Below are 27,947 nucleotides of genomic sequence, written 5' to 3'. Positions count from 1 at the left end.
TATGCACACATGGGTGTGTTATTACTGTGTATACTGACCTTGAGTTAATAAATGCACATATGTGACTTTTTTGTCTTTCTGGATCCACCTACAGAGAGTGTCAGGTGACTGAATTTGCATTCAAACTATTTCCAGTTCCACAGGTATTATATATAGCTCTACACTTAGATACCTGCACATCAGGAAACCCAGGCACATTACATTCCAATAAAATCGAAAATATCTTTTACTCCCAGTATATAATATGATAATATTAGCAACTATAAGGATCACTATCAATCATTTGCTTAGTTTAAGATATGTTTTGCATCTTTAGATACCAGTTGCTGTTATTTTCTTTTTTAAAGTGTTAAAGCAAATAAAAACATTATTTACATTTGAGCATGTTTTATATTTTTTCCCTCTCTATCTGGGCTGTTAATTTGGCCCTGGCAGCCTTTCCTACCTAGAAACGGGTTGGGATCATTTGGTCTATTGCATTATGGTAGAAAGTCATTAGGTCGAATCCATTAGGTCGACATGCTAAAAGGTCGACATGATTCTAGGTCGACATGGGAAAAGGTCGACATGATTCTAGGTCGAAAGGTCATTAGTTCGACAGGTCATTAGTTCGACAAGGTCATTAGTTCGACATTGTCTATGTCGACATTCACAAGGTCGACATGGGGTTTTTCACTGTTTTTTTACCTGAATGTCAACACAGTCGACATGGACACAGTTTAAAGTGCACTGCATCCCCTCGCATCGCTCGCTGCGCTCGCTATGCGTCGGGCACGGTGCCTCGCTACGCTCGGCACACTATTTTATTCTCCCACCACGCCCTAGTGGATGGTAGGGCATGAAATACCGCCTGTCAGCACATGTTGGCTCAAAAAACAGTGAAAAACTCCATGTCGACCTTGTGAATGTCGACATAGACAATGTTGAACTAATGACCTTGTCGAACTAATGACCTGTCGAACTAATGACCTTTCGAACTAGAATCATGTCGACCTTTTCCCATGTCGACCTAGAGTCATGTCGACCTTTTAGCATGTCGACCTAATGGATTCGACCTAATGACTTTCTACCATAATGCAGTAGATCAAATGACCGCATCCCCTAGAAACATAGAAACATAGAATTTGACGGCAGATAAGAACCATTTGGCCCATCTAGTCTGCCCCTTTTTTTACCCTTCAGGTAAACTCAACCCTTTTTAATCCTTATTTCTTTGTAAGGATATTCATATGCCTATCCCAAGCATGTTTAAATTGTTCTACTGTCTTAGCCTCTACCACCTCTGATGGGAGGCTATTCCACTTATCCACTATCCTTTCTGTGAAGTAATTCTTTCTAACATTTCCCCTGAACCTACCTCCCTCCAGTTTCAGTGCATGTCCTCGTGTTTTATTACTTGTTTTCCTTTGAAGAAAATTTCCCACCTGTACTATGTTAAAACCCTTGATATATTTGAAGATTTCTATTATGTCCCCCCTTTCCCTTCTCTGCTCCAAACTATACATGTTAAGATCTTTTAGTCTATCCAGGTAAGTTTTGTGATGTAGGCCATGAACCATTTTAGTTGCCCTTCTTTGTACACTCTCCAATGTATTTATATCCTTCTGAAGATATGGTCTCCAGAACTGGACACAGTGGGTGACATTCTATGGGTTGAGATTTTTAGACTTTTGCGAATTTTTTCGCAAAAACGGCCGAAATCGCATTTTTTCCCATTTTCTCATATTTAATGAGCTCCGAAAATGTGAAAAAAATGCGATTTTTGCCAACAAGTTGGACACACTGGAAATGCGATGGCTGCTTTTCGCAGCACATCGCATACAGATGTTTTCACATGGAAAAGTATACAAATCGCATATTTAATGGTATGCGATTTGTATACAGTGTGACTATAATTCGCCCAAAAATCAGACCAGGTTCTGATGGGCGAATTAGCCAGAAACCTGCACAGATCGCAATGTTCTGTGCAGGTTTCTGGTGAAAAAAAAAATAAACAGTTAAAATTAAAAAAAAAACGAGCGCGGGGTCCCCCGCCCGAGCATAACCAGCCCCGGGCTCATTGAGCCGGTGCTGGTGACATAAAATCAGGGTCCCCGACAAATAGGGGTCCCCTTGATTTCATGAAACCAGCACCAAACTCAAGGTCCGTCGCTGGTTCCCAAAATACAGGGGACAAAATGACTAGGGGTCCCCCGTATTTTAAGAACCAGCACCGGACCCAACCAGCCAGCGGGGTAATGCCACAGCCGGGGGACACTTATTATATAAGGTCCCGCGGCCAAAGCATTATCCCCGATGAAGGGGTCCCCCCCCTCCAGGACTTACCAGCCCATGCTCCAGGGCTGAAGAGTCCGGTTCCGGGGCCTTGGTCCTGGTTCCGGGGCTGGTCCTGGGGTTCCGGGGCTGGTCCGGGGTCCAGGATCCGATGAAGTCCACAGGGGTACCTGTGGAAGGAAATCCTACTCACCTGGTCCCCGGCGACGACATCGGCATCCTCTCCGGCAGACGCGCTGCTCCCGGCTGCTGTGGTACCCGCTTTCGGACTGAAGAGGCGAAGAGATTTTCATCTTCCGCGCCTCTTCTCCGGATGATTCTATTGGCCGCCTAGCGGCCAATCAGGAGCCGACTTTCTCGGCTCCTGATTGGCCGCTAGCCGGCCAATGGAATCATTCTGAGAAGAGGCGCGGAAGATGAAAATCTCTTCGCCTCTTCAGTCCGAGAGCGGGTACCACAGCAACCGGGAGCAGCGTGTCTGCCGGAGAGGATGCCGATGTCGTCGCCGGGGACCAACTGAGTAGGATTTCCTTCCTCAGGTACCCCTGTGGACTTCATCGGATCCTGGACCCCGGACCAGCCCCGGAACCCCAGGACCAGCCCCGGAACCAGGACCAAGGCCCCGGAACCGGACTCTTCAGCCCTGGAGCCCCGGAACTCCAGGACCAGCCCTGGAACCAGGACCAAGGCCCCGGAACCGGACTCTTCAGCCCTGGAGCCCCGGAACCCCAGGACCGGCCCCGGAACCAGGACCAAGGCCCCGGAACCGGACTCTTCTGCCCTGGAGCCCCGGAGCCCGGACCCAGGATCCAGGGACCGACCGACGGGCTCAAGGTAAGTAAGTATCAGTGTGTGTGTGTTATGTGTGTATTAAACTTTGATTTTTCAGGGTGTCAGTGTGTTTTATTTCACTATTTTTTGTACTGTAGAACTACAAGTGCCAGCGGACCCTTTAATGCCCCGCATGCTGGGACTTGTGGTTCTCCAAGTCCCAGCATGCGGGGGAGGCTTGCTGGGACTCATAGTTCGCCAGTAGAAAACAATAGTTTTTCTGCTTTTTTTTACACTTTCCATCAGCCCGATGCCCACCGCCCAGGGGCATCGGGGACAGCCCCGGACTTTCAGCATGGGCTGGTAAGTCCTAGAGGGGGGGGACCCCTTCATTGGGGGGGTCCCCACTTCCCCAGGACCCCTGCCCATGTTGACCAGCCACGGGGATAATGCTTTGGCCGCGGGACCTTATATAATAAGTGTCCCCCGGCTGTGGCATTACCCCGCTGGCTGGTTGGGTCCGGTGCTGGTTCTTAAAATACAGGGGACCCCTAGTCAGTTTGTCCCCTGTATTTTGGGAACCAGCGCCGGACCTTGAGCCTGGTGCTGGTTTCATGAAATCAAGGGGACCCCTATTTGTCGGGGACCGTGATTTTATGTCACCAGCACCGGCTCAATGAGCCCGGGGCTGGTTATGCTCGGGCGGGGGACCCCGCGCTCGTTTTTTTTTTTTTATTTGCGCTTTCCTGCAAACGTGCGATTTTCAGACATGAAAATTGCACATTTTCAGGACTAAAGACATCGCACCACCTTGCACCTATTCGCACTATTTGGCCCGTTTTTCGCATCTCATTAAATATGCGAAAAACGGGGCAATCTTGCAATTTGAAAAAGTGCGAAGTGGTGCGATAAAAAAAACAAGCATTTATCTCATCCCATAGAATGTCACCCAGTATTCCAGATGAGGTCGTACCAATGACCTATAAAGTGGCATTATTACGTCTTTTTTTCTGCTACTGATTCCTCTCCCTATGCAACCAAGCATCTGACTAGCCTTCCTCATTGCTTTGTTACATTGCCTCCCTGCCTTTAAGTCACTTGAAATAATGACTCCTAGATCTCTTTCCTCCTCAGTAGTTTCCATTATAGTACCCTTGATACTATATTGAGCCTTTGGGTTTTTGAGTCCCAAGTGCATAATTTTGCATTTTTTAGCATTAAACTGTAGTTGCCATTCTCTTGACCAATTCTCAAGTTTACTTAGATCATCAGTCATTTGATTTACCCCTCCTGGTGTGTCTACTCTGTTGCATATCTTTGTATCATCTGCAAAAAGGCATACTTTCCCTTCAATACCATTTGCAATGTCACTAACAAAGATATTAAAGAGCACTGGTCCAAGTACAGATCCCTGGGGTACTCCACTGGTAACATGTCCCTCCATAGAATGCACTCCATTTACTACAACTGTCTGTTTCCTATCCTGCAACCAGGTTCTTATCCATTTAATTGTTTTATAATCCAATCCCACACTTTCAAGTTTATTTAGCAGCCTGCGATGTGGGACAGTGTCAAATGCCTTACTAAAGTCTAGATATGCCACATCTACAGCCCCCCCTTCATCTAGTATTTTGGTCACGGAGTCAAAAAAGTCAATGAGACTTGTTTGGCATGATCTCCCTGCAGTAAAACCATGCTGTTTTGGATCCTGTAAGTTGTTTAATTTAAGATATTCCACTATTCTTTCTTTTAATAGTGTTTCCATTATTTTCCCTACTACTGATGTAAGGCTCACTGGTCTGTAGTTACTTGCTTCTTCTTTGCTTCCGCTTTTGTGCAGTGGAACTACATTTGCTTTTCTCCAGTCCTCTGGAACTGCACCTGTATCTAGTGACTGGTTGAATAAATCTGTTAATGGCGCTACCAACACATCTTTTAGTTCTTTTAGTATCCATGGATGCACTCCGTCTGGCCCCATTGATGTATTCACTTTCAGCCTTGAAAGTTCTGTTAGGACTTTCTCCCTAGTAAATGTACCTTCATCTACCTTATTTTTATGAATGTCTTTGCAACTTAACTCTGGTCCCTTCCCTTCTCCTTCTCCTTCTATAGTGAATACAGAGCAAAAGTAATTATTTAGATGATCTGCAATTGCCTTGTCTCCCTCCACCAAATTCTCAGTGTCTGTCCGCAGTCTTATTATTCCTCCATTTTATTTTCTCCTTTCACTTATATACTTAAAAAAAGTTTTGCTTCCTTTATCTTCTGACTGAGCCATTTTCTCCTCAGCTTGTGCCTTGGCACGCCTGATCACTTTCTTAGCCTCTTTGCGTCTGGCAAGATACACTTCTTTGTCATTATTATTTTGAGTCTGCTTGTATGTCCTAAAGGCCATCTTTTTTGCTTTTACACTAGTTGATACCTCTTTAGTAAACCATACTGGCTTCCTTTTCCTGGTACTTTTCTTAACCCTTTTGATACAAAGGTCCGTTGCCTTTAGTATTGCACTTTTTAATTTTCTCCACCTCTCCTGCACTCCTTTCAAGTTCATCCAATCCGCTAATGAGTCGCTTAAACATCTCCCCATTTTTGCAAAGTCAGCCTTCCTAAAATCCAACAGCTTAGTTTTTGTGTGACTGAAGTTGGACCCTGCCTTGATACTAAACCATACTGCTTGATGATCACTGGATCCCAGGTTCTCACCCACATATATGTCTGATATCCTGTCACCATTTGTGAGTATTAAATCTAATATTGAGTGTTTGCGAGTAGGCTCCCGCACCAATTGCTTGAGAGAGACTCCCTGTAGGGAATTTAGAAATTTGCCACTTGTAGATGATCTTGCAAAAGACTCCTCCCAATTCACATCAGGTAGATTAAAGTCTCCCATGATTATGACTTCTCCCTTTAAAGCCATTTTAGTGACATCAAGCAATAGACTCCTGTCCAAATCCTGCCCCTGGCCTGGTGGCCTATAGATGACCCCAGTACGAATAATGTCCTTCTCCCCCATTTCTATGGTCACCCAAAGGGCCTCAGTTTTTTCTTCAATGTTTTGTATTAAAGTAGCATTTATGTTTTTCTTTACATACATTGCTACCCCTCCTCCGATTCTTCCCATTCTGTCCTTCCTAAATAAATTGTATCCTGGTATAGCTACGTCCCAGCCATGGTTATCATTACACCATGTCTCTGTGATAGCCACAATGTCTAGGTCATCCCTTGTCATTATTGCAATTAGATCAAGAATTTTGTCTCCTAGGCTTCTAGCGTTTGCACACATAGTTTTAAAAATTTTGCCTGTGCATCTGTTATTCCTAGCCATGTTCATACAGTACAAAATGGAAATCTAAAGTTGAAATGACCTGTTTGATGATGTTGTTCAATGTCTGTTTTTATTTTTTACTGTTCAGAAAAGCTGCAGGTCAATTATTCTAAGAATATAGTGAGTCTGTTCAGGTTAGGCTACACCTGAACACTAACGGCCAAATGGTCAAAGGAGATCATTTGCACTGTGTTTGAGTAGACATCAGGCAGAATGCAACACTAAACTATGCTTCACTGAACAACGTCCCCAAACAAGTAATAACAATTACAGTCAATTCATTAAATCAGAACTTTTCAAATCATACAAGAGTTTTCATAACACAGAAATAAAGAGAGCATATTGGAGATGAATTACATACTCTTGAGGTATCAATGCAGTCCATGTGTGTTTTTGTTGATTTGTAGTAGTTTGCCTTCAGTTTTCCTTCGGTGCAATGCAGGTATAACGCTCGTAGTTATGACTCCTTTTTCCCACTTTAAAACGGCCCACTTCAATACAGGGCCACAGCTAAACTATGGCCACAGCCGTATGCAATGAGAACTAATATACTCTAACAATGCCTTCTTCCCAATTTCCAATAATTGGAATCTACACCCTCAGTCCCCACCCCCTGCTATACAGAGCAATAAAAGTGGCTTACAAAAACAGTTCTGGCATTCCAGGATACTATATCTCATTTAGAATAAAAAATACATGCCTCACTACACACAGGCAAGGTACTGTTGTTATTTACACAGATCAGAGATTTGGTTGAATTTACCTATAAGACAATCCCACACACAAGGGATGCAATGTTCTGCAGTGAAGACACTTGCTTGCAAATGTACCCAGTAGAGTTCAAAAGCATGTGGATGTTACAGCAGAGAGAGATAGTCTGCACGTATGCCTGTGATAAAGTTGAATTTACCTGTTGGAGACAAGGATAGAGGAGGGGTCAGATGAATCAACGCAGGTATAACGCTCATAGTTATGACTCCTTTTTCCCACTTTAAAACGGCCCACTTCAATACAGGGCCACAGCTAAACTATGGCCACAGCCTATCCGGCCACAGCCGTATGCACAGCCGTATACCTGTCAGTTCTTTCTCAAAGGATGTATATCTCCCAACTCTACTGAATTTCCTGGGACAGTCCCTTTTTTGGTAGACGCTTCTCTGTTATAGTGAATTAATATGCACGCTGTGCGAATAGATGTGTGTGACTATCAAAGATTTCGCAGCTGAGCAAATATGTTCGAAACTATTCATTAGAGGCTGACCATCGGTCAATTCTTTCAATGATCGCAATCGCCGCATAGCCCTGAATTTACTCAGGGGTTGTGATGAAATCAGCCTAATCAAGGCCAGTGCTGACGTCACACACCTTCCCATAAAATGCTCGAGTACGCCTGTATTTTCCCTAGGCACGCCTGCGTTTACTCTGCCACGCCTGCATTTTTCTTGGCACTACCATTAAATGGATAGTTAGCACAAGGGGTTAAAGTGAGGGGGAACTGAGTAATTCCTGAAAAGCCTGTCCAGCGGTTGCTTCTTCCGACACAGCGTATGTGATGTCATGCCATCGCCACCGCTGTAGTGATGTAGAGCCACTAAGAGGAGCAGAGAGCGCAGGCAGCCAAGAAGGCTCCCGAAGAGGCATAATGAGGAGGGGCAGTGGTGGACCAAGGTCCGAATGGCGGGAAGGTCTGCCTGACCCCCTTTTCACACATGGAACCCCGGCCAGCCAGTTAGAAGCGGGGGGTTTAAATAGCCAAGCCAGTGGGGGAGGCAGCATTCAGCACAAGCAGAGGCAGGACACAGACCCCACCCACCCATCCATCCCATTTAGTATTTCTAGGTTTCAGGACCCATAAGGGCGTAGGCGTTGTAATTGTGTGATATGTAATGGTGTGATATGTAAAGTACTATTTAAAAAAAAAAAGGAAACAAGGAAATTAACGGGATCACGTATGAATACACTGGGGTTTCAAGGGGAATGTATTGATTACAAGAGTGTATTGAGCGGCGGTTGGGTAACCGGCAGTAAAGGGAAGTGGTTTTAATGTTATGCAATATTATCGCAGTGGATTGTTTTAAGCATGTCGCAGGGCGGGAAGAAGCAGTGCGCAAAGCATTGGGACAGGAGGAGCCAGCTAAGGTTTGCAGATTCACCCTCGGTGGGGCCTTATGCCAGGCTCTAGCTGTCGACGGCGGGCCAGACGGCTGCGCGCCAGGCAATGGGTGATCGATGGGGGCTGGCTCACAGGTAAGAGGCATAGCTGAGGGCCTACAGCATAGGTGAGGGGCACGCCCCGCAGTTTAAGTCAATAAAGGTCATTGACAGGTTGCTTGCCTTGCCCACTGTTCTCTGTCCATACCCTGCAAATGTAATTAAGGTGTGGTGAATAAACTGTGGCCAATGATTCAATCCCACATACTGTGTCTGAGCATGATTTCGGTTGAGAGTGGGAGTGAGGTTACAGGAGGGGTACAGCACACTGCCCTCTCCTCCTTAAGGCTCTGTGAATGCTGAAGCCAGGGTGAGAGGAGGCTGGAGGGACTCAGCAGGGCCGGATTAACAATGGGCCTGATGGAGCTACAGCTCCAGGCCCACTCTCCAAATATGCCCATTTTGTAGCTGAGGGCCAGGGCCTTCCAACGAGCCGGGCCCTGCATCGCTAGCCCCCAGGGAACTGGAGATACCACAAGGCAAACCTGGAAAAGTTTTCCCCATAGGATAAAATGGGACCCGCTAATTCCGATCCCCACCCAGTTCCAACGGCTGCCAATTCCGCCTCCGGCATCACAGAAGCCTTCTGATTCCAGGCTGGTCCATATTGGGTTAATTGGTTTCAGAGATACGGTGGGTAAACAAATGTGTTCATTTCTGAATGTAATTTCATGGCTATTCATTTTGTTTGAGGACAGATTTCTCTGGAACCAAACGGCCCAGTTTCACAAAATCATTGGAAGCCCACTCAAAAGTTATTCAATATGATACCAGTCTTATGTAAATGGGTCAGTTGGTTCCGAAGATATAGCTGGTTTTTAAAGGGGGGGGGGGTGATTTTCTCTCCCCTTACACCAGAAATGCAGGGACTAGGCTGGCGTAAAAGGGCCCGGGTAAATCCCTGCATTTTCTGGTGTGAAAGGGGTATTATTTCAAATAACTGGGACCTGCAGTGCTCTGAATACAGCCTGGCAGCCTCCTGCTCTCTGCCCAGCTGTCAATGGCTGTCATTTCTGCCTGGCGACGGCTGTCCCCCAGTTACCGCAAGCATGTATTCCCACTTGGCAATGAGCATGTAATCCCTCATGGCAATGAGCATGGAACCCCTGGCAAAGAGCATCTAGGTAAGCAGCACTTATGTAGCATCATTTTTAATAGGCATTATGGTGTTTGGCATAATACGTAATGGACATTATGGTGTATGGCTTAACATGTAATGGGCATTATGTGTACATTTTTAATGCGTGCCTTTGGCGCACAATGCCCCTGTTTATGAAGCATATTGTGCATTATTGCTCAATTTGTTTGGTATAGTGTGTATTTTGGCTCAATCCTTGTGGCAAAATTTTGCCTTAATCTGTGTGGCATAACGTAAATTTTGACTCAATCCGTGTGCCATAGTGTGAATTTTGGCTCAGTCGGTGTGAATTTTGGCTCATTTCATGTGGCATAATGTGCAAGAGGCAAGTACAGTATAAGGGGGTTACTGTTGTGTTGCATGATTTGTATAAGGGGTATATGGTGTGGTAAATTTAGGTGACCACATAAAAGGTGCTGAAATGTTGTCTACCAAGTTTTGGCTTTCAGGTTTTTTTTTATGACTTAAGTGCCGCCTCACCCCGCAAGTATTTTAGGACATCGGCATCCTGCGGGTGCATCTTTGGAGGGCACCCGCCAATATTTCTCCCTGCATTTTTCCTATGCCAGCCCCCTGCCTTTTCCAGGCATATATAATTAGTTGAAAGTATTTACACAAATAGAGACACACCCATGAGCAGACCACCCAACCAGAACACTGGTCACTCCTCTCACATTATTAGGTGCTGGCCACAAGCCCTTTTATTGCACATAATAGGCCCTTGATAGTTTTCAGCTCCAGGCCCATTTAGACCTTAATCTGGCACTGGGACTCAGAGGTGGGGAAGCTGTTGGAAGGACACATGGCATGGAGCTGCTGAGGGACATGGACAGTGAGCTGCTGGAGTGTCGGACCGTTTATCCCTTAATGTTCCACCACCACTCCAAGACCACTTTAAGCCCTGGTTACCACCCCCAGATCAGCGGCGTAACTATAGCACCGCAGCCCCCGCCACTGAGGGGGGGCGCTGTGCACATGGGGGCGCCGGGGGCTGCGGTGCTATAGTTACACCCCCCCCCCTCCAATCCCCCGCAGACTTACCTATCTCGCTGGTCCCGGCGGCTCCGTTCTTCTGCTGAGGACCACCACAAAATGGCCGCCCCCATATAGCACACAGTTCTCTGAAACTGTCTGCTGTACGGGGGCGGCCATTTTGTGGTGGTCCTCAGCAGAAAAAGAACGGAGCCGCCGGGACCAGCGCGATAGGTAAGGCTGCAGGGGATTGGGGGGGGGGTTGCATGGGCGGCGGGGGATTGGGGGTGCTTGGCGGGGCGGCGGCGGGGGGGGGGCGCCCCCCCTAACGGCGGGGGGGCACCCAAAACTTAGTTACGCCACTCCCCCAGATGCTGGCTTCCTGTCTATCACCTTGTGAACGGCTGGCAAAGGAAAAAGTAGCAGATTTTCATCATTGGAAGACGTTGCATATGCGCATTGTTGCCCTGACACATGCGCAGTGTATTAATAATCGCCCGCTGTGCAAATTCGCACAGCAGCAATCAGGTCTGAATCAGGCCTAAGCACTGAGTACATTCTGATACTCAGTTTTCTTTTCCTCGTTAGGTTAGTATTGAGCAATAGTCTGTTGTGTCATTTCCTTATTTATTCACAAGCACAGCTGAAAGAAGTATTTACACATATATTTGTGTTAGGATAGGTGAGTGTGGCTTGGCATATACACAATTAACGTCTTCCTGTGGTAGGAAAATAATCACGGACGTGGTGATTTACTGTCTGTCACCCACTGGGCTGCACGCACTCCGTGACAGCTATCATGTTCCCCAGTTCTGGACTTCATTAATAAATTATACATTTCTCCCAGCTATAAACTTAAAATGTGTTACATAAGTCTGCTTGCTGGACCCACACATACTGTATGAGCCTGGGGCCTCAAGGGAACTCAGATTCTAAAGTGACTCCTTGTTAGCAGGATGCACTTGCAAATCACACACAGATGGAGTACTGATAATTTGTCCTAACAAGCTTTCATTACCAGATTTATTAAAATGTGCCATATGGAGATGTGACAGTCTTGTCCCAGAGAAATACGGAAAAATACAAAGCTACGGTACGGTCAAAGCCACTTCGCATTGTACACCTCATGGATGTGCAGTAATTATCAAGAATATACGAATGTGTATTATTAGATAGACAGCCTCTAGATAGTCAATAGGTCAAACACAAAAGGTCAACATGTAATAGGTTGAAAGGTCAAAAGGTCGATGGGATCAAAAGGGTGATGTGGGAAAGGTCGACGGGGTCAAAGGTTGACATGCGGTTTCCGCATTTTTGGGGTTTCGTTGTCGATTATTGACAACATTATCCCCCAATTAGTGTACTACATACCCTCACACGGCTCCCTTTGATCGCCATGCTACGGGCTCGGTGCTACATTTGGCACATTATTATATTACCTGTCTATGCAGACATGGATGATGAAGGAAGAACAAGGCAGTTAAAAAAAAAAAAATCAAAAAACCTCATGTTGACCTTGCATTATGTCCACATTTTCCATGTCAACATTTTTCACATTGACCTTTTGACTGTCGACCTTTTTTGGGGTCGCCTATTGATGGTCTATCTAGAGACTGTAGATCTATTAACTGGAACCAGAATATACTATGAACCTCCAATGTCCAATTACTTCTTAGTAGATTTTCAATATAATAACTGTAACATAAATAATTATGTGCTGTATAATGTGAAAAGTAAACAGATCACAATATTTAGCTTCAGATTAAAACTACGGGACTTAAAATGGAACCGGAAAGGTAGTGAAACTCATATCCCATGACGCCAACTTCCCCCCTTCACCTCACGTTAGTTGGAACTACTTTGAGAGGCCAGAGGGCAAGTTTTAAAGAATGCTTATTATTGGAAATGAAAAACTGCAGACACTGGATTGGAAACACAAATAAGGTAAGTCCAAGAGCAAGGTAAAACTGGATGAATATCATGTATACTGTAGTGTCTACACACACAATTTTTAGGAAACAGAATTTTATGATCAGTATGATCAGGGGAAATACATTTATGCTTTTTTAGCATTCTTGCCACAGTGTCAGTCAATTAAAAAGCAAAATATGCCATTACTGCTCACAACTACAACTTTGCTCCACAAAACAAAACTTTGGAACTAATTCAGCACGGATTGCTCATTAGAGAAAAAGCAGTTCCTGCGATCAAAAAGTCCCTGCCCAGAAAGAAAGAATAAATGAAAAATTGGGAATACATGGCAAATAGTGATCCATTCGCAAAAAAAAAGGAACATTGAAGAGACTTTTCCAAGTTTAAAGGGGCATACACACGGAGCAATTTTGTGCACTTTACTAAGCAATATGACTAGATTGCCTAGAAAGTAAGCATCGAGGGATGGCGAAGTAAGCATCAAGGGATGGCGATGCGCGGTCCCGCATGCCGCTATCGTTCGCTAATTAAGTCAGGCAGTCAAAATCTAGTCAAATTTCTTAGCAAGTGACTGCAAATCTCTCTGTGTGTACAGAATGAGCGATAGCATTCGTGAGCTACGTCATCCTGAGCCTTTTTTTCTTTGCTTAAGTAAAATCGCTTAGCACACATCGTTGAAAGTATATGGGCTCTCTTTGAGTGATCTAGACACTGGGAAATCGACTACACTAAATAGCTTAGCAATAACTCTTAGAACACATCTCAACGTGTGTATGCCCATTTAAGTTACACTAAACTAAGGACTAGGCATGGTTGAACTAGCCACCATCGATCCACTATACCATATCTCTACCATGTCCTTCCAGTATCTTCTCTTTTTTCCCTCTAGCAACTCACTGCCCTGCATCCCTCCAGCAACTACTGTAGCTGCCCGTGTCCCACCAGCAGTTCATCTCTTCCTGTGTCTTTCCAGCGACTCACTGCTCTGCATCCCTCCAGCAACTACAGTACAGTAGCTGCCTGTGTCCCTCCAGCAGTTCATCTTTCCTGTGTCTCTATCGCAACTCACTGTCCTGTGGGGATCCAGATGATAGGTCTACAGGGTCTAGGTTGACATGCAAACTGTCAACATTGACAAAAGGTTGACACGAGCAAAATATCTAAATTAAAAGGTCTAATATTTGGCGCTTTTTCATATTTTATCATCCACATGAACTCGAATTGAGCAGAGCGGTAGTAGAGAGCGGACCCATACCCAAAGCATAACGAGCTAGAGGTGTTGTAAAAATGGTAAAAAAAACTGACGTCAACATTTTTATGTGTCAACCTTTTTCATGTTGGCCTTGTGCTTGTGTCGACCTTTTGTTCATTGTAGCCTTTTGCATCAGAATCGCATGTCGTCATTTTGTCAATGTCGGCTTTTAGTCAATGTTGACCTTTTGCACATAATTTTGGTGTTGTCCTATTGACTGTCGACCTATACACTGTAGACTTTTCCATCCACATCTGCCATCTGTCCCTCCAGCAGCTCACTGCTCCCGTGTCTCTCCAGCAGCACACTGTTCTGTGTCCCTCCAGCAGCTTGTGCCCTTGTGTCCAGAATCATAGGGAGGGTGGGTCTGGTGGAGCTCAAGTTCCAGGAGCTTAGGAAGAGAGAGGGCGTGCAGAGCCGGCCCACTCTCCTCCCTCCTCCGCTGCACCGGGAACCAGGAGACGTTGGCTGGGGAAGCAGCGCCACAGGGATGCAGAGTCTCTATCCACATGGATACAGAGACCCCCTGCCCCCCTCAAAAAATGGCCGCTACCGTAAAGAAGACAGATGCTAGAGGTGCTCCTGCTCCTTAAACAACTGTCTGCAGTTATTCTATGACTCATGATGCAGTACTCATACTGCACTTGTGTAAATGCAAGTATGTGCAATGTACTGAAGATCGGTACATTGCATACAACTTTGCTTTGTGACTATACCCCCTATTATTTATTTTCAGTTTCTTATATAGCCTAGCATATTCCGTTGCGCTTTTCAGTTATGCCATACAAGAACCCCTGTTCACATTATGCCACAATGTATGCCTCCCACACTGATGTTGTACAGTAGCTATGTTGGGGAAGTCCAGGAGCAGATTATGTTGTATGTAATGGAATGGGTCATGTTGGAGGGTATTTATGCATAGTTTGGAGCAGAGAAGGGAAAGAGGGGACATGATAGAAACTTTCAAATATATCAAGGGATTTTACAAGGTTCAGGAGGGAAACAGTCTTCAAATGAAGAAAAGTATCAGAACACTAGGACATGCACTGACACTGGAGGGAAGGAGGTTCAGGGGAAATCTGAGGAAACATTACTTCACAAAAAGGGTAGAAGACAGAATAGTCTCCCATCAGAGGTGGTAGGGGCTATGACAGTAGAGCAATTTAAACATACTGTACATGGAATAGACATAAGGATCTCCTTACAAAGAAATAAGGATCAAATAGGGTTTTAGGTAACAGTATGACTAAAAAGGGGTAAGACTAGATGGGCCAAGGGCTTCTTATCTACTGTCATATTCTATGTTTCTAAAAGAAAATGTCAGCCTTTAAATGTTTAAATAAACATTTATGTCTGAGCTGTGAACCTTAAGCACCTCTAGGAAATATACTCTAGGAGAATTAATATGAGGGTTTTAAGTAAATACAAGTACTGTATAACATAACTAATGTACTTTAAGAAACTAAAGTTTTCTTTTCCACTAATGAAATATTTCCAATTTACTGTTATGTTCTTTATGATCTTGGAGTATTGACATGAGCTTTTAAGCAACCTAAAAGAAAAGTTACTTAATGGAATCACAAGATGTGTTTATTGGTTTCAGAGAAGGCATTTTACCATTAGACAACCTGAGCAGATGTTTCAAAGCAAAATATTATTTTACACTTCATAAGGAAGCCTGCAATATCCAACACAGTACTGTATATTTGCTAGACTGAGAGTAGGTTGTTACACGGAAATAAATGTTATCATTGACCACAGACTAGACCATGCCAGCCTCAGCTCTGTCAAACAATCTTCTCATTTCATGTTATGAGCCACTAAGCGTAAGAAAAAAATATGTTTACTTTCCAACTCTTTTGGTGGGCATTGTGCCAGGGAAACTGTGCTAAGGTTGAGCTAGACATGATGGCAATATCTGACCCTATGTCTGCCATGTGTTGCTAGTGATGGCTTCTGAACTGTTGTGTTCCTTACACCGGTTATGACATAATGAGAAAGAAAGAATATATTTCATTTTGTAAATTTGTTCTTTAAATTGTGTAAATTAAGTTACTTCATGTGCTATCATATTATCTGAGATTGTGTCTTTTTATTTTCCTACTGTATGTAATGCATTTCTATGAATGGCTTTTATGTATCCAACATGAAAAATAAAGATTTACTATCTTCAGCCACCTAGTATCAAGGTATAACTTTATTACATGGCACAGTATCTGCCACTTGTCTATGAACTCAGAGTCCAGAACTGTTGAAAGAGGGATGTGTTACTGCTTCGAAAATAGCCTTCCCGTTCTCCGGGGAGGCTTCATGCCCTATTCCAAGATGGCCACCAAGATCTCTACTGAGCATTTGCAGGAGTCATCTTGTCTTTGTTGAGTAGAGTGACATGATGGGAGACCTGGTTATTATCAGCTATAAAGCTGTTCCGGAATCCCACACTGCTACCCATTTTCAGTGTTTACACACAGGCTGGTGAGTTGTATGAAACTCTCCTATGCGGAAAGTCGGCTACCTTTACATTCTGTACATGTAACAATGAGTATGGCTGTATCTGCTATCAATAAACTGATGCCACTGATTAAGTTACTAACACCACCGATTAAATAACTGGGCTGTTCATTGTCATCCACTGGAGTGTGCCTATTTAACTCTGCAATACACATAATTTACAACACACGCCTGATTAATAATGACCAGAAAGTGTCACTATAGTGTTTTTGGATCCTCCTGCTCATTTCGAGTCTCGTATGATTCTCAGCCTCATGATATTGATTTCAGAACACAAAATGGCTACTTCAACTGGGCCTTATTTACGAGAAGCCAAATTATGGCATAAGTTATGCAGAAGTGCATAGATCATTTTATGGTACTTGTTTCCTAGCACGGCGCCCGTCGTAGGGGATCGCATACCTTAACTTAAAGTATGCGATGGTCGCGACCAACGCGATTTTATGGCTATTTTTAGCCTTTTCCCTGACAATGAAAAAATTGCGTCCATCGCGTCCATCGCATGCCTTAAGTTAAGTCATGTGATGCGACCGATGCGATGGACGCGATTTCACATAGGGAACAATGTTAAATGGGCCAATGGACCCGATTTTTCATTGTATACCCACCCTTATGGGTATTTTAAATGCAAATGCCCCCCCATTGTTAACGCCACCCCACGATGAATGCCATCCTCTGACCTTTTCATACCCCCACTATCCATGTCGGCGTGGAGTTGATTTTATATAGTGTGGCGAGCGCAGCGAGCCACCGCGCCCAAAGCGTGGCGAGCGCAACGAGCCCCACGAGGGGACGGATAATATCTGTGAAGAAATGCGCGTCCCCTCGCGGGGCTCGCTGCGCTCGCCACGCTTCGGGCTCGGTGGCTCGCTGCGCTCACCACACTATGTATAATCAACTCCACGCCGGCGTGGATAGTGGGGGTATGAAAAAGTCGGCGGACGCGTACCGCCTCCCCACACGGGCTGGCTGCACTCGCCACGATTCGGGTTGGCGTTCATCGTGGGGTGGCGTTAACAATGGGGGGGCATTTGACCAATCAGGGTTGGGAAACAATAGAAATTGGGGTCTGGGGGGCATTTAACATTGGGGCCAATGTAACATCAGGTCTCAGGGACCATTTTACATTGATTCCAAAGTAAAAAATCGCGTCGACCACATCGCATGCGATTTGGTTGCATGTGATGCGATCGACGCGATTTTTGGGGTCCCGATGGATACAATTTTTATCGCTGGCACTGTGCTAGGAAACAAGTACCCATTTTATTAATGCAATCTATTCTAAATATTTATGTTGCCATAGAAACTTGTAAGCTTTTACACAAGGTGGCTGAGGTATACGGAGTTATGTATAATGCACTGTGCTGCCTAGTATTGTGGCATAGTGCTTGCTAGCATGAGATTTCATTTAGTGTTGGGAGCTTTCTGAAATGAAAGGGGTGAGGTTGATTTTGTAACATTTCTTGCTGTATAGATGGAAGCACATACAGTATATTTGCATTCTTCATGATAACTTGTTATCAGCATTTCTGAGCTCTGGTTTCACTCTATACATCAAATGAGACACATTTTGTACTTCCCACTTTTCGGTCAGTGGTGAAAGCGCATTTCTATATGTGAAAAGAAATCTTCACATAGGAAGGTGGTCAGGAAATAAACACAGTGTGAATGTTTGCTCTCTCTCATGAGTAATATTAGCCAATCAGGGGGCAGATGTATGAAGCAGTGATAACAGAGGAGAGGTGAGCACTGAAGTAGCATCTATAATTTACAATACATACTATAACATTATTCACAGCAGCTGATTTGTTACCATGGGCAACTTCTCCACTATGTCACTCCATTACTGCTTAATACATCTGCCCCAAAGTATGCTAAACAGAGTAGTGTACCTACCTGGGAGCCTGGTCTTCCTTAGACGTGGAACCTCTCCTAATGCCAAAGATCCGGTCTTCTACAGCTGCCCTTTCTTCATTTCGAGATCTTAACTAGCCCCATAACTGGCAGCACTAGCGCTTCACCCTCCAAGCCCTGGCTACCTAGGCGACAGCTTCATCAGCCTATTTGAGTGGTTCCTAAAAGCGGTCCTCAATGCACCCCAGCAGTCCAGGGTTTAGGTATATATCTGCTTGTGCACAAATGGTATAATAAAACTGACTGAGGTGCTACTTAAGACACCTGTGCCTAAGCATGGATATCCTAAACTGTTGGGGTGTCTTAAGGGCAGCGTTTGGGAACCATATGTCTATTGGTTGATTGGGCACTGGGTGTCATTAACCATAGAGTCCTGTGATCTGAATAGGGAGGACATGGAAGTAGTTATCTGTGGCAGGCACTTCTGTTTGACGTCAGACAACCAATGGCGCTCAGAGGATGATAGAGAAAAACAGTTGTGTTATTAATAAAAGTCTTAGCTACTCATTAGAATATTTAAATAAATCAATGTCCATGGTTACTTTGAGCAGCAGATTCTCAGGAATAAATTTACTATGGTGAGAGTTTATAGAAGCGTGAGATGTTGCCCCTACCAACCAATCAGATTCTCCATATCATTTATATAGCACCTTCTAGAGCAGGCATGTCTAAACTGTGGCCATCCAGCTGTTGTGAAACTACACATCCCAGCATGCCTTGCAATAGTTTTAGCATTCCCTAATAGCTAAACTCTGGCAAGGCATAATGGGACTTCACAACACCTGGAGGGCCGTAGTTTGGACATACCTCTTCTGGAGGATAACAGCTACAATCTGATTGGTTGCTATGGGCAATATTGCACACATAAAAACTCTGACCTTAGTAATTTACCCCTCAATGTGTATCCTTAAATGACAGAATTCTCATTAAATCAATATGTTCTTTCATTTTCAGATTGTTCAGCTTAAAAGGAATATTGGTCATCAGGTTATAAGTAACACGAACAAATCAGAACAATTTTTTACAAATGCCACAAGAAAATATAAAATTGTATCACATAATAACCTAGTTCCAGTAAAGTACACTATGAAACATTACATTTACACCTATTTCTTTCCTGTAATAATTTATTCAGTCCCATGATAAGAATCCTCATTTTACAGCCTAATTATTCTGAAGCTGTTAACAAGTCTCGAGGGAATCATTGTGATTTTCTGTCATCTTGCAGAGTCAGATGGATTTGACATCGGGAAAAAGATAAGTGTTCCTAGAGAAATAATGTTGGAGGAACTGTCTCTTCTCAACAACCGAGGGGCAAGGCTCTTTAAGATGCGGCAGCGGAGATCTGACAAGTACACCTTCGAAAACTTCCCATACGCAATGGCACCCCAGACCAATGTAGGTATCATGAAAGTATTTTGCGATGATCGATTTTACAAATAGCAGTCATTTGTCATCAATGATTTTTAAGCGAAACATTATGAATAAAAGTAAATAAAGAATACTATCATTCAAAATACTATATAGCCTGTTATGCAAAGCTCACCTACCCATATTTATGTCCCTTTGTAGTGCACAAAAAGTTTCACTGTTAATTTCTCCTAGATTTATGCAGGATGAGACATAGGGCCTAATTCATGTTTGTATGCAGTGCGCATGCGCCAAGAGGCCGCTGCTATCTTGTTCCTAATGAGTATTTCATGTAGAAGTGATTGACAGTGAAGTGACCATTTGGAGGTAGTAATGAGGAGTAGTTGGAGGAACGTAGACGTGTTATGGCCATTTCCGGGGTTGTGTATATGCCATCAGCTCCAAGCTTATACATGCAAAAACATTTAACTTGTGTTGTTACTGCTGTATCCAGTCTGTGTAGCCATAGCTCAACCCTTAACCTTGATACTCCTTGTTTTCACATATAGGTCATGAATGTGTATGCAGTTGTGCATCTGCAATAGCTTCTGTTGGCAACTCTTTAATGCGGCTCTGGGATAATGGTTCAACAATGTCTAGGTTGACAGTCACTAGGTCAACCACTATAAGTCGACAGGGACTAGGTCAACGCCTATGACCTTGTAAAGCTTGTGTCAACCTTTTAAGTGTCGACCATGTACATGTCTATTGTATAATGCAGTGACGTAAGTTCGTCCCAGTTGCCCGGAGGCAAGATGAATATTGGTGCCCCCCCCTCACACACACACACACACACACACACAACATTAATCAAAATATATATAGTCTGTTATGAAATATACATGATATACTGTATATACAGAGAGAGAGAGAGCGAAAACACATATATATTTCAGAACTCAGCCACAGAAGTGATTTTGATGGCTTTCAATTAATGTATTTAAACTGGCAGAGGTGAAGAGGTGCCCCCTTGAGAGCAGGAGCCCGGCGGCAGATGACTCCATTGCCTCCCAGAGTTCTGCCTCTGGTATAATGTGTGTACTCAATCCCGAACTTAATGACAGATGTCTAAATACATGGAATAGCGGGAATCATAGTTTTGTTATGATATGATTGAAAAGGTGGGAGTAGCTTGTTGATTTTGATGCTACAATATCGTGTTTTAGTCTATTTGTTTTATTGTTATTGCTGGCTGCTAGTATCCTTATTTCCTGGAGTTTCCTTATTTCACCAGTGGATTTTTTTGGGTGACACGTATGGAAATTTAGGTACTCTTTACTTAGAAGGGCGTCCATCATGGCCATCTCGGGCATTGAATGCACTAAAAAATCGGGTGCGATGCGACCGACGAGATGCCCGAGATTTCCCATAGGGAACAATGTTAAATGTCTCAATTGACCCGATTTTCCTGTTCAATGCCTCAATTGACCCAATTTTTCCATAGGAAACAATGTTAAATGGGCCACAGAGGCCAAATAGGCACCCTGAAGTGTATAAAAGCCACCCGAATTGTTAACGCCACCCCACGATCAACGTCAACCCGAAGCGTGGCGAGCGCAGCGAGCCCGCGAGGGGCGGCGGTACGCGTCCTATGACCTTTTCATACCCCCACTATCCACGCCGGCGTGGAGTTGAGAATAGAAAGTGTGGCGAGCGCAGCGAGCCACCGAGCCCGAAGCGTGGCGAGCGCAGCGAGCCCCGCGAGGGGACGCGGACAGCTGTGAAGCCCGCGAGGGGACGCGGATACCTGTGAAGGTATCCGCAGTCCCCTCGCGGGGCTCGCTGCGCTCGCCACGCTTCGGGCTCGGTGGCTCGCTGCGCTCGCCACACTTTCTATTCTCAACTCCACGCCGACGTGGATAGTGGGGGTATGAAAAGGTCGTAGGACGCGCTCGCCACGCTTCGGGTTGATGTTGATCGTGGGGTGGCGTTAACAATTCGGGTGGCCATTATACACTTCAGGGTGCCTATTTGGCCTCTGTGGCCCATTTAACATTGTTTCCTATGGAAAAATCGGGTCAATTGAGGCATTGAACAGGAAAATTGGGTCAATTGAGACATTTAACATTGTTCCCTATGGGAAATCGCGGGCATCTCGTCGGTCGCATCGCACCCGATTTTTTAGTGCATTCAATGCCCGAGATGCCCGAGATTTTTTACTAACGATGCCCACGATCAAAATCGTGGGCGCCGTTCTAAGTAAAGAGTACCGAAATTTAGGATAACTTTGGAATCTTTTGGAACTTTTTAGACTCTTGTCGTTCATTTTAGCACTGTGTAATATTTTAAGGGCCATTAAAATAGTTGAATTCTTGGTTGTGTTTTACTCACAGGTGACATCAAACTCACACTAGAAATAGTGGATAAAGATATGTAGCTGTTTCTTTCTAAAACTTCCTATAAGGTAATGTGCGTACCCCACACACACGCAGTTTGGATGGTAAAGAAACACATCAGGGTATCTTTATATCGTTGTGCATACTCCAACTTGTTGTCAAACTGGCAATCCTATAAAGGTATTTTTAGATGAGGGTCCTTTTCAATTTCTTTGTTTCTCTCCCATCAAGTCTAGGGTAGAGGTGAGACTCATAAAAAATTAAATATAAGGACAACCGTGAACATCTTATAATCATTGAACACTAGTATAAAAACATTACCTCTTAAGGAATGTATTATTTTTTACAATATTTTTCTTGATTTATATGTCTATGTATTGAGCGCCATAGGCTGTGTATTGCATTCTACAGATGTAATGATAAAGTATAGGACTAGCCTGGGCTGCTTATGTGCCACATTTTTGAGTATCCTTCAAACCCAGTAGTGAAGGGTTGTGTTACACCAATACTGTAATATGTCTGTGAACTACAGGGTATGTAATTCACAAACATATTGCTGGTACACAATGGCCAATGGGCTAGCAATATATCAGCTGGTCACTTAAAAGGCCGACATACCGGCCAGTGTGTGTGTGTGCCTCGATGCTTCGCTTATCCAGTTAATTCTGTCCTTTTTTTCCCGCCTTTTTTTTTTTTTTTTAATATCCAATTTATAACTTGAGAGGGCGCAGGTGTAGTATAAAGCTGGCCATACAGCTACAGATCGATTTTCAGATTGAGCTGGTTCGAACAAAATCCTGGTAATGGATGAGAGCAAATGACAGTTGACCATTAGCTTTGAAATGCTGGAAAACTGCCAAAAATGGTCATTCAGATATAACCACGTTTTTGTTTCAACCAGCCCAATCTGACAATCGATTAGCAGTATGGCCACCTTAACTGTACAAAATCCAGAAGTACTAAGAAATTTGAGGAAGGAACACCAGACCATGACAAAGTGAACTCACAATTCCTGATTTACTCCTATATTTAGTTGCTGGTTATAAATTTAGCCAACAATGTTTAACTGAGCTGACATCCTGTCACTTGAATAAAGCTTATTACTAACTCCAAATGTGATTAATGCTCTTATGAGATGGAGCATTGCTCTATATAGTGGGAAATCTCAAAAGATAACTCAAATGGCTACTCTTAAGCTGTTTCCCTGTGTCCATACCTTCCAACTCTGGAGAAACGCGTGTCCAAAATTTGAAGGTGGGACCTTACCTACTATGTTTTCGATACTGTCGGGGCAGAGCAAGTGTTCTGTGAGCTGCTGGCCATACCCCCAGCCCGTCTGTCTTCCTGAATAGAAGCTGTGTGCACAGCATCGACTCACCGCTGAGCAATGACCAGCAGAGGAGTCTCCCAACTGCCCCCCACTGCGGGACACTGATGACCATGGATGGTACATGGGAAAAGTCTGAATCAGGCCCATAGGTTCCTCACTATCTTAGATGTTTATGCTAAAACATATGTTCCCTTTACAGATGACATCATTTTTCTGTGAGTTCCAGATCATATTTGTTGAATCCACCCCAGCTATTATGTTGTGTTGTAGTATTGTGCACACAGTGATCTCTTCAAGTATTTCCAGTGCATTGTGTAATACTCTTAAGTGACAGCACAACTCTGACAACTCTGCAGAATGTATGTACTGTACTCACGGACTTCCTGTTGCCGTAGGATGTATTATTAGTCATTGTCTTATCGCAGGAGCACATGTGTTGACATCACCTTTCTTGCAGTTTTACAAGTCACATGTTACCATTACAGTACACTACATGCATGACACAATATTTAACTATCCTCAAGCCAAATACAGTAATAAAACACAAACTCATACCAGCACACTGTCATTCATTGTCTTCAATTGGTTCACTCCACTGGTTAAGTAAATGGTCTGTTCATAGTTGTGACATCCGCTGATGTGTACAGAAACTCAATTATTATTATTAATATTATTATTATTATTAGATTTCACCAAGTATGTTAACACATTATAGGGCTATTTACTAAAAAGCACTCAATATAAAAAGGTACTTATGTTCGTCAGTACTAGAGGTATTCTTGTCGGTCCCATGTGTCCCCCCTCCTTTTGTTCCTGTTTGTCTCTGTCCTAGTCTTATATATGTCCCGTCTATATACAGGCTTGCAGTGTGTTATGACAGATTTATATTAAGTACAAATATTGGGGCCTTATTCGAGTTCACTCTTTCTGACAAAATCCTTCTTTGGATTGGACAAAACCATGTGCACTGCAGGGGGGCAGATGTAACATGTGCAGATAGAAATAGATTTGGTGATTTTTTGGTGATTCTTTGCAGGGTAAATAGTGGCTGCTTTATTTTAACACTGCAATATAGATCTCACGTTGAAGTAAAACCCCACCCAAATCTAATTAGATCTGCGCAAGTTACATCTGCCCCCCTGCAGTGCACATGGTTTTGTCCATCTAAGAAGGATTTTGTCTGAAAGTGTGAACTCGAATAAGGCCCTTGATATGTACTACTTTGCATTGTTCAACACTCTAAAGACTCTGTGGCGTAGTACATTGCTATGTGTGCAGTTTGAATATTAAAAAAAAAAGGTCCAAACATACAGTACAAACAGAACAATCAAACAGTGATTTTTAAAAGTGACAGCTACAGTAATGCTGGGTACACATTGGAGCGATGTGCCCACAGATGATTTCTGGGCCAGATGGACAAGCATATCGAAACCTGGGTACACACTGAGTGATGTAATGAAGGTTGAAGCAAAATATTGCTCCTTCATTACACATGCCGCAGTTGCTAGCTATATCGCTAGGTTTGATGTATTAAACCTTGGAGAGAGATTAAGTAGCAACCAATCAGCTCTTGTCATTTTTTTCCCTTTAATTGTAAAGGTAGAAGGTAGACAAAAAGGAAATACAAGAACAGGGTTATTCATGAGTGTTAATCAACTACTATTTTCAATGTTAAACCTTCTGCTTATTAATGATAAATATTGTTCCAGTACAGTATGTAAGAATCCCTGAACAGTCCCACTATACATGTATATGAAAGTATGAATCTTTTTGAACACACAACAGTGTTCTGAGGTTAATGGCTCAATAGAGTGAAGCTTCTTGGTAACCAAATACTGTACCATCTAGCAATATGTGCCTGGATGCATGTCCCATATGTTCCAAGTTCTGGAATGCAATTGTTTTTTGGAGCTTGGACCTGTTAGGCAACACCATCTATAGATGCCATCACTAATAGAATCCTATGGGATTGTTTTTGCATTGTGCATAGAGAGGGACCATGCTGGATCCAGTGTCCCCTTTGTCTCAGGCATGTACTGACGGACAGTGTCCTTGTTCATTAACCCAGAAGTCCTATAATTGCAAAGGACAGTTTTTTTCGGGACAGCTGTTTTTTTGGGGATTCAACATACTTTACATATTGGCGATGTTGATGCCGCTACAGTATGTATGCAGTAAGTGGCAGGATGTATCGCTTGCAATTGTGATGCATGTTTCATCCCACCCTAATTGGTTGATACTTTATCTCTCTCTACTTTATCTCTCTTCAAGGGTAGGGATACATCTCCTCCATATATTTCCCACCATCTGCTTTAAGATCTCATATGTCCTATTTCCCCATGACGATTTATGGATACGTCTGAACGTGACATGTAAGCATTCATTGAATCTCTTTTCACATGTTAATATAATATATTAAGCCTTTACAAGAGATAACGTGGAGAGTACAACAAGTGATAAATGTCCAGCCAATCAGCTTCTAAAGCAAGAATTGTCCCATGTGCGCACTATGGGCAACAGCGATGCGTGGTCTGGGGGGGGGGAGCTATTGTCCCTCGATATAGACAGTGCAGGCAAGTACATTTTGACTAGCCGCACGACTATGGCAGCCTGCCCATGTGTACACCTCTTAACTGTCATATCTCAAACATAGGATGGGATGTTCTAACATCACCACTCTTCCCCGGGTACCGCATTCTTACTAATCGCATATGCTCTAACATATGTTATTATAACGCAAAGGACAGCACTTGCAATAAGAGCTGCCCTTTGTGATGCGATACTGTCCGTGGACTTCTGGGTCTGAGACCTGTGAGTCTCAGGCCCAGCCGCAAGGTATGCTGGGAGGGATCCATGACAGATCCCTAACACAAAAGCAAAAGCTGGAAATACCCACCGCAGCGCTGCTCCCACTTTAGAGAATGCGAGAATGCAGTAAAACTCAGATAACGGGGGGTTAACTGCATTTTCGCTTTAGAGCATCTCTACCTCACAGCCTGTAACATGGCAGTTAGCTGATTGGCTGCTCCTTTATCACTTGTTATCACTCTTCACTCTAGCTCTTTTAAGGCTTAATGATGGGGCAGATGTATGAACTAGCGTTAAGTGCATTTCTGCACTTAACCCTAGTTAACTAGCCTCGCCAAGTAACACTCGGCGGGGCTGTCCCCTGCTATCCCTCCCCCCCCCCCCCAGTAATAAGCAGCGAGGCGATGTGTTAACAGGCAGCTATCTCCACTGCGAAGACACTAGCCATGCTGCTGGCTCTGGGTTGCGCTCGAGATCTCTCAATAATTGCAAGGTCTTGCGCAGCAGTGAGGCTGCTGTGGGGGGGGGGGGGGGTATTTGCGGGAATTTTAATACATCTGCCCCATTAAATCTGGCCAGAGGTGGAACTACCACTGTCTTTTTTTTTATTTGATATATTTTGCACACGTGGTAATGTATATAGTTAATTCTTGTTTGGCAGCCTATACCTCTGATTTAATTTGATTGTTGGTTCTTAGGGACTAAGAACCAACAATCAAAATAAATCAGAGGTATAGGCTGCCAAACAAGAATTAACTATATACATTACCACATGTGCAAAATATATCAAATAAAAAAAGTCAGAATTTATAAATATTACTCTGTCTTCTTATATTCCCCTGTATTTTTCTGACTAAAACTTAAGGTGCGTACCCACGGTAAGATATAGTGCAAAATCTAGCACACTATCTAGCTAGTTTCGAATAGCATGCTAGATAGTGTGCTATATCTTACCGCGTGTACGCACTATCCGAAGTACGATGCGCGCTCCCGCTGGTCGTCAGGCAGGGAGCTGTTCGGGTGAACATGCAACTCAATTCTGTCTAGAAAGCATAAGATAGTATAGTGTAGTACAGCTGTGACGTCATATCGTATATGATATCTTATGCACATTGTATGTTATTTTAAGCACAAATTTTATGCTTCTGACCACTTGGACTTTCCTGGGAAATCTTATACAATATCATACGGAACATAAATCGTACCGTGGGTACGCACCTTAAGACATCTGTCTATAGAAAAATAACAGATGTGAGGGAATCTGATACAAGTATAACCCATTGAGGAAACACTGTATCAATACTTGCAGGAAATAGTTGCAAGATCACACACAATTATGCTGCTTTCCCACTGCAGACCCGTTTTAGTTTACAGGTAATCTTAAATGGTATTTAGCATTCCCACTGCAGCAGATTACAGTTTCAAATGCCATTTAAGTACCATTCCCATTGCAGGTAAAACGTTTTAGCTCTTCAAAACGTTTAGTGCCTGTGACAATGGGTCAGGCCTGTCTTTCCTTGTTGATATATATATATATATATATATATATATATATATATATATATATATAGATCTATATATATATATATATATATATAGATCTATAGATCTATGTCTATATATATATATATATATATATATCTATATAGATCTATATATATATAGATAGATATATATCTATCAACAAGGATAGACAGGCAGCTTGGAGGGGGTAGAGGGGGGAAGCTGTCCCCGGGTGCTGTGGGGGTAGAGGGGGGAAGCTG

General features: G+C 43.6%; 1 protein-coding gene across 2 annotated transcripts in view; it reads left to right on the top strand.

The window, feature by feature from the left end:
* The window catches only part of MYOZ2 (myozenin 2), a 78,172-nt gene that overhangs the window by 30,796 nt on the left and 19,429 nt on the right, over positions 1 to 27,947 (top strand). For both annotated transcript variants that reach the window (XM_083174458.1, XM_083174459.1), the window contains exon 3: positions 19,529 to 19,698. In XM_083174458.1, coding sequence (XP_083030584.1) covers positions 19,529 to 19,698 — 170 coding nt within the window. The remainder of the gene's footprint in view (positions 1 to 19,528; positions 19,699 to 27,947) is intronic.

The sequence above is a fragment of the Crinia signifera genome, chromosome 1 (genome assembly GCF_055691185.1).
Source record: "Crinia signifera chromosome 1, ASM5569118v1, whole genome shotgun sequence".
NCBI classification, from domain to species: Eukaryota; Metazoa; Chordata; class Amphibia; order Anura; family Myobatrachidae; genus Crinia; species Crinia signifera.
This window is presented reverse-complemented; position numbering and strand designations above follow the sequence as displayed.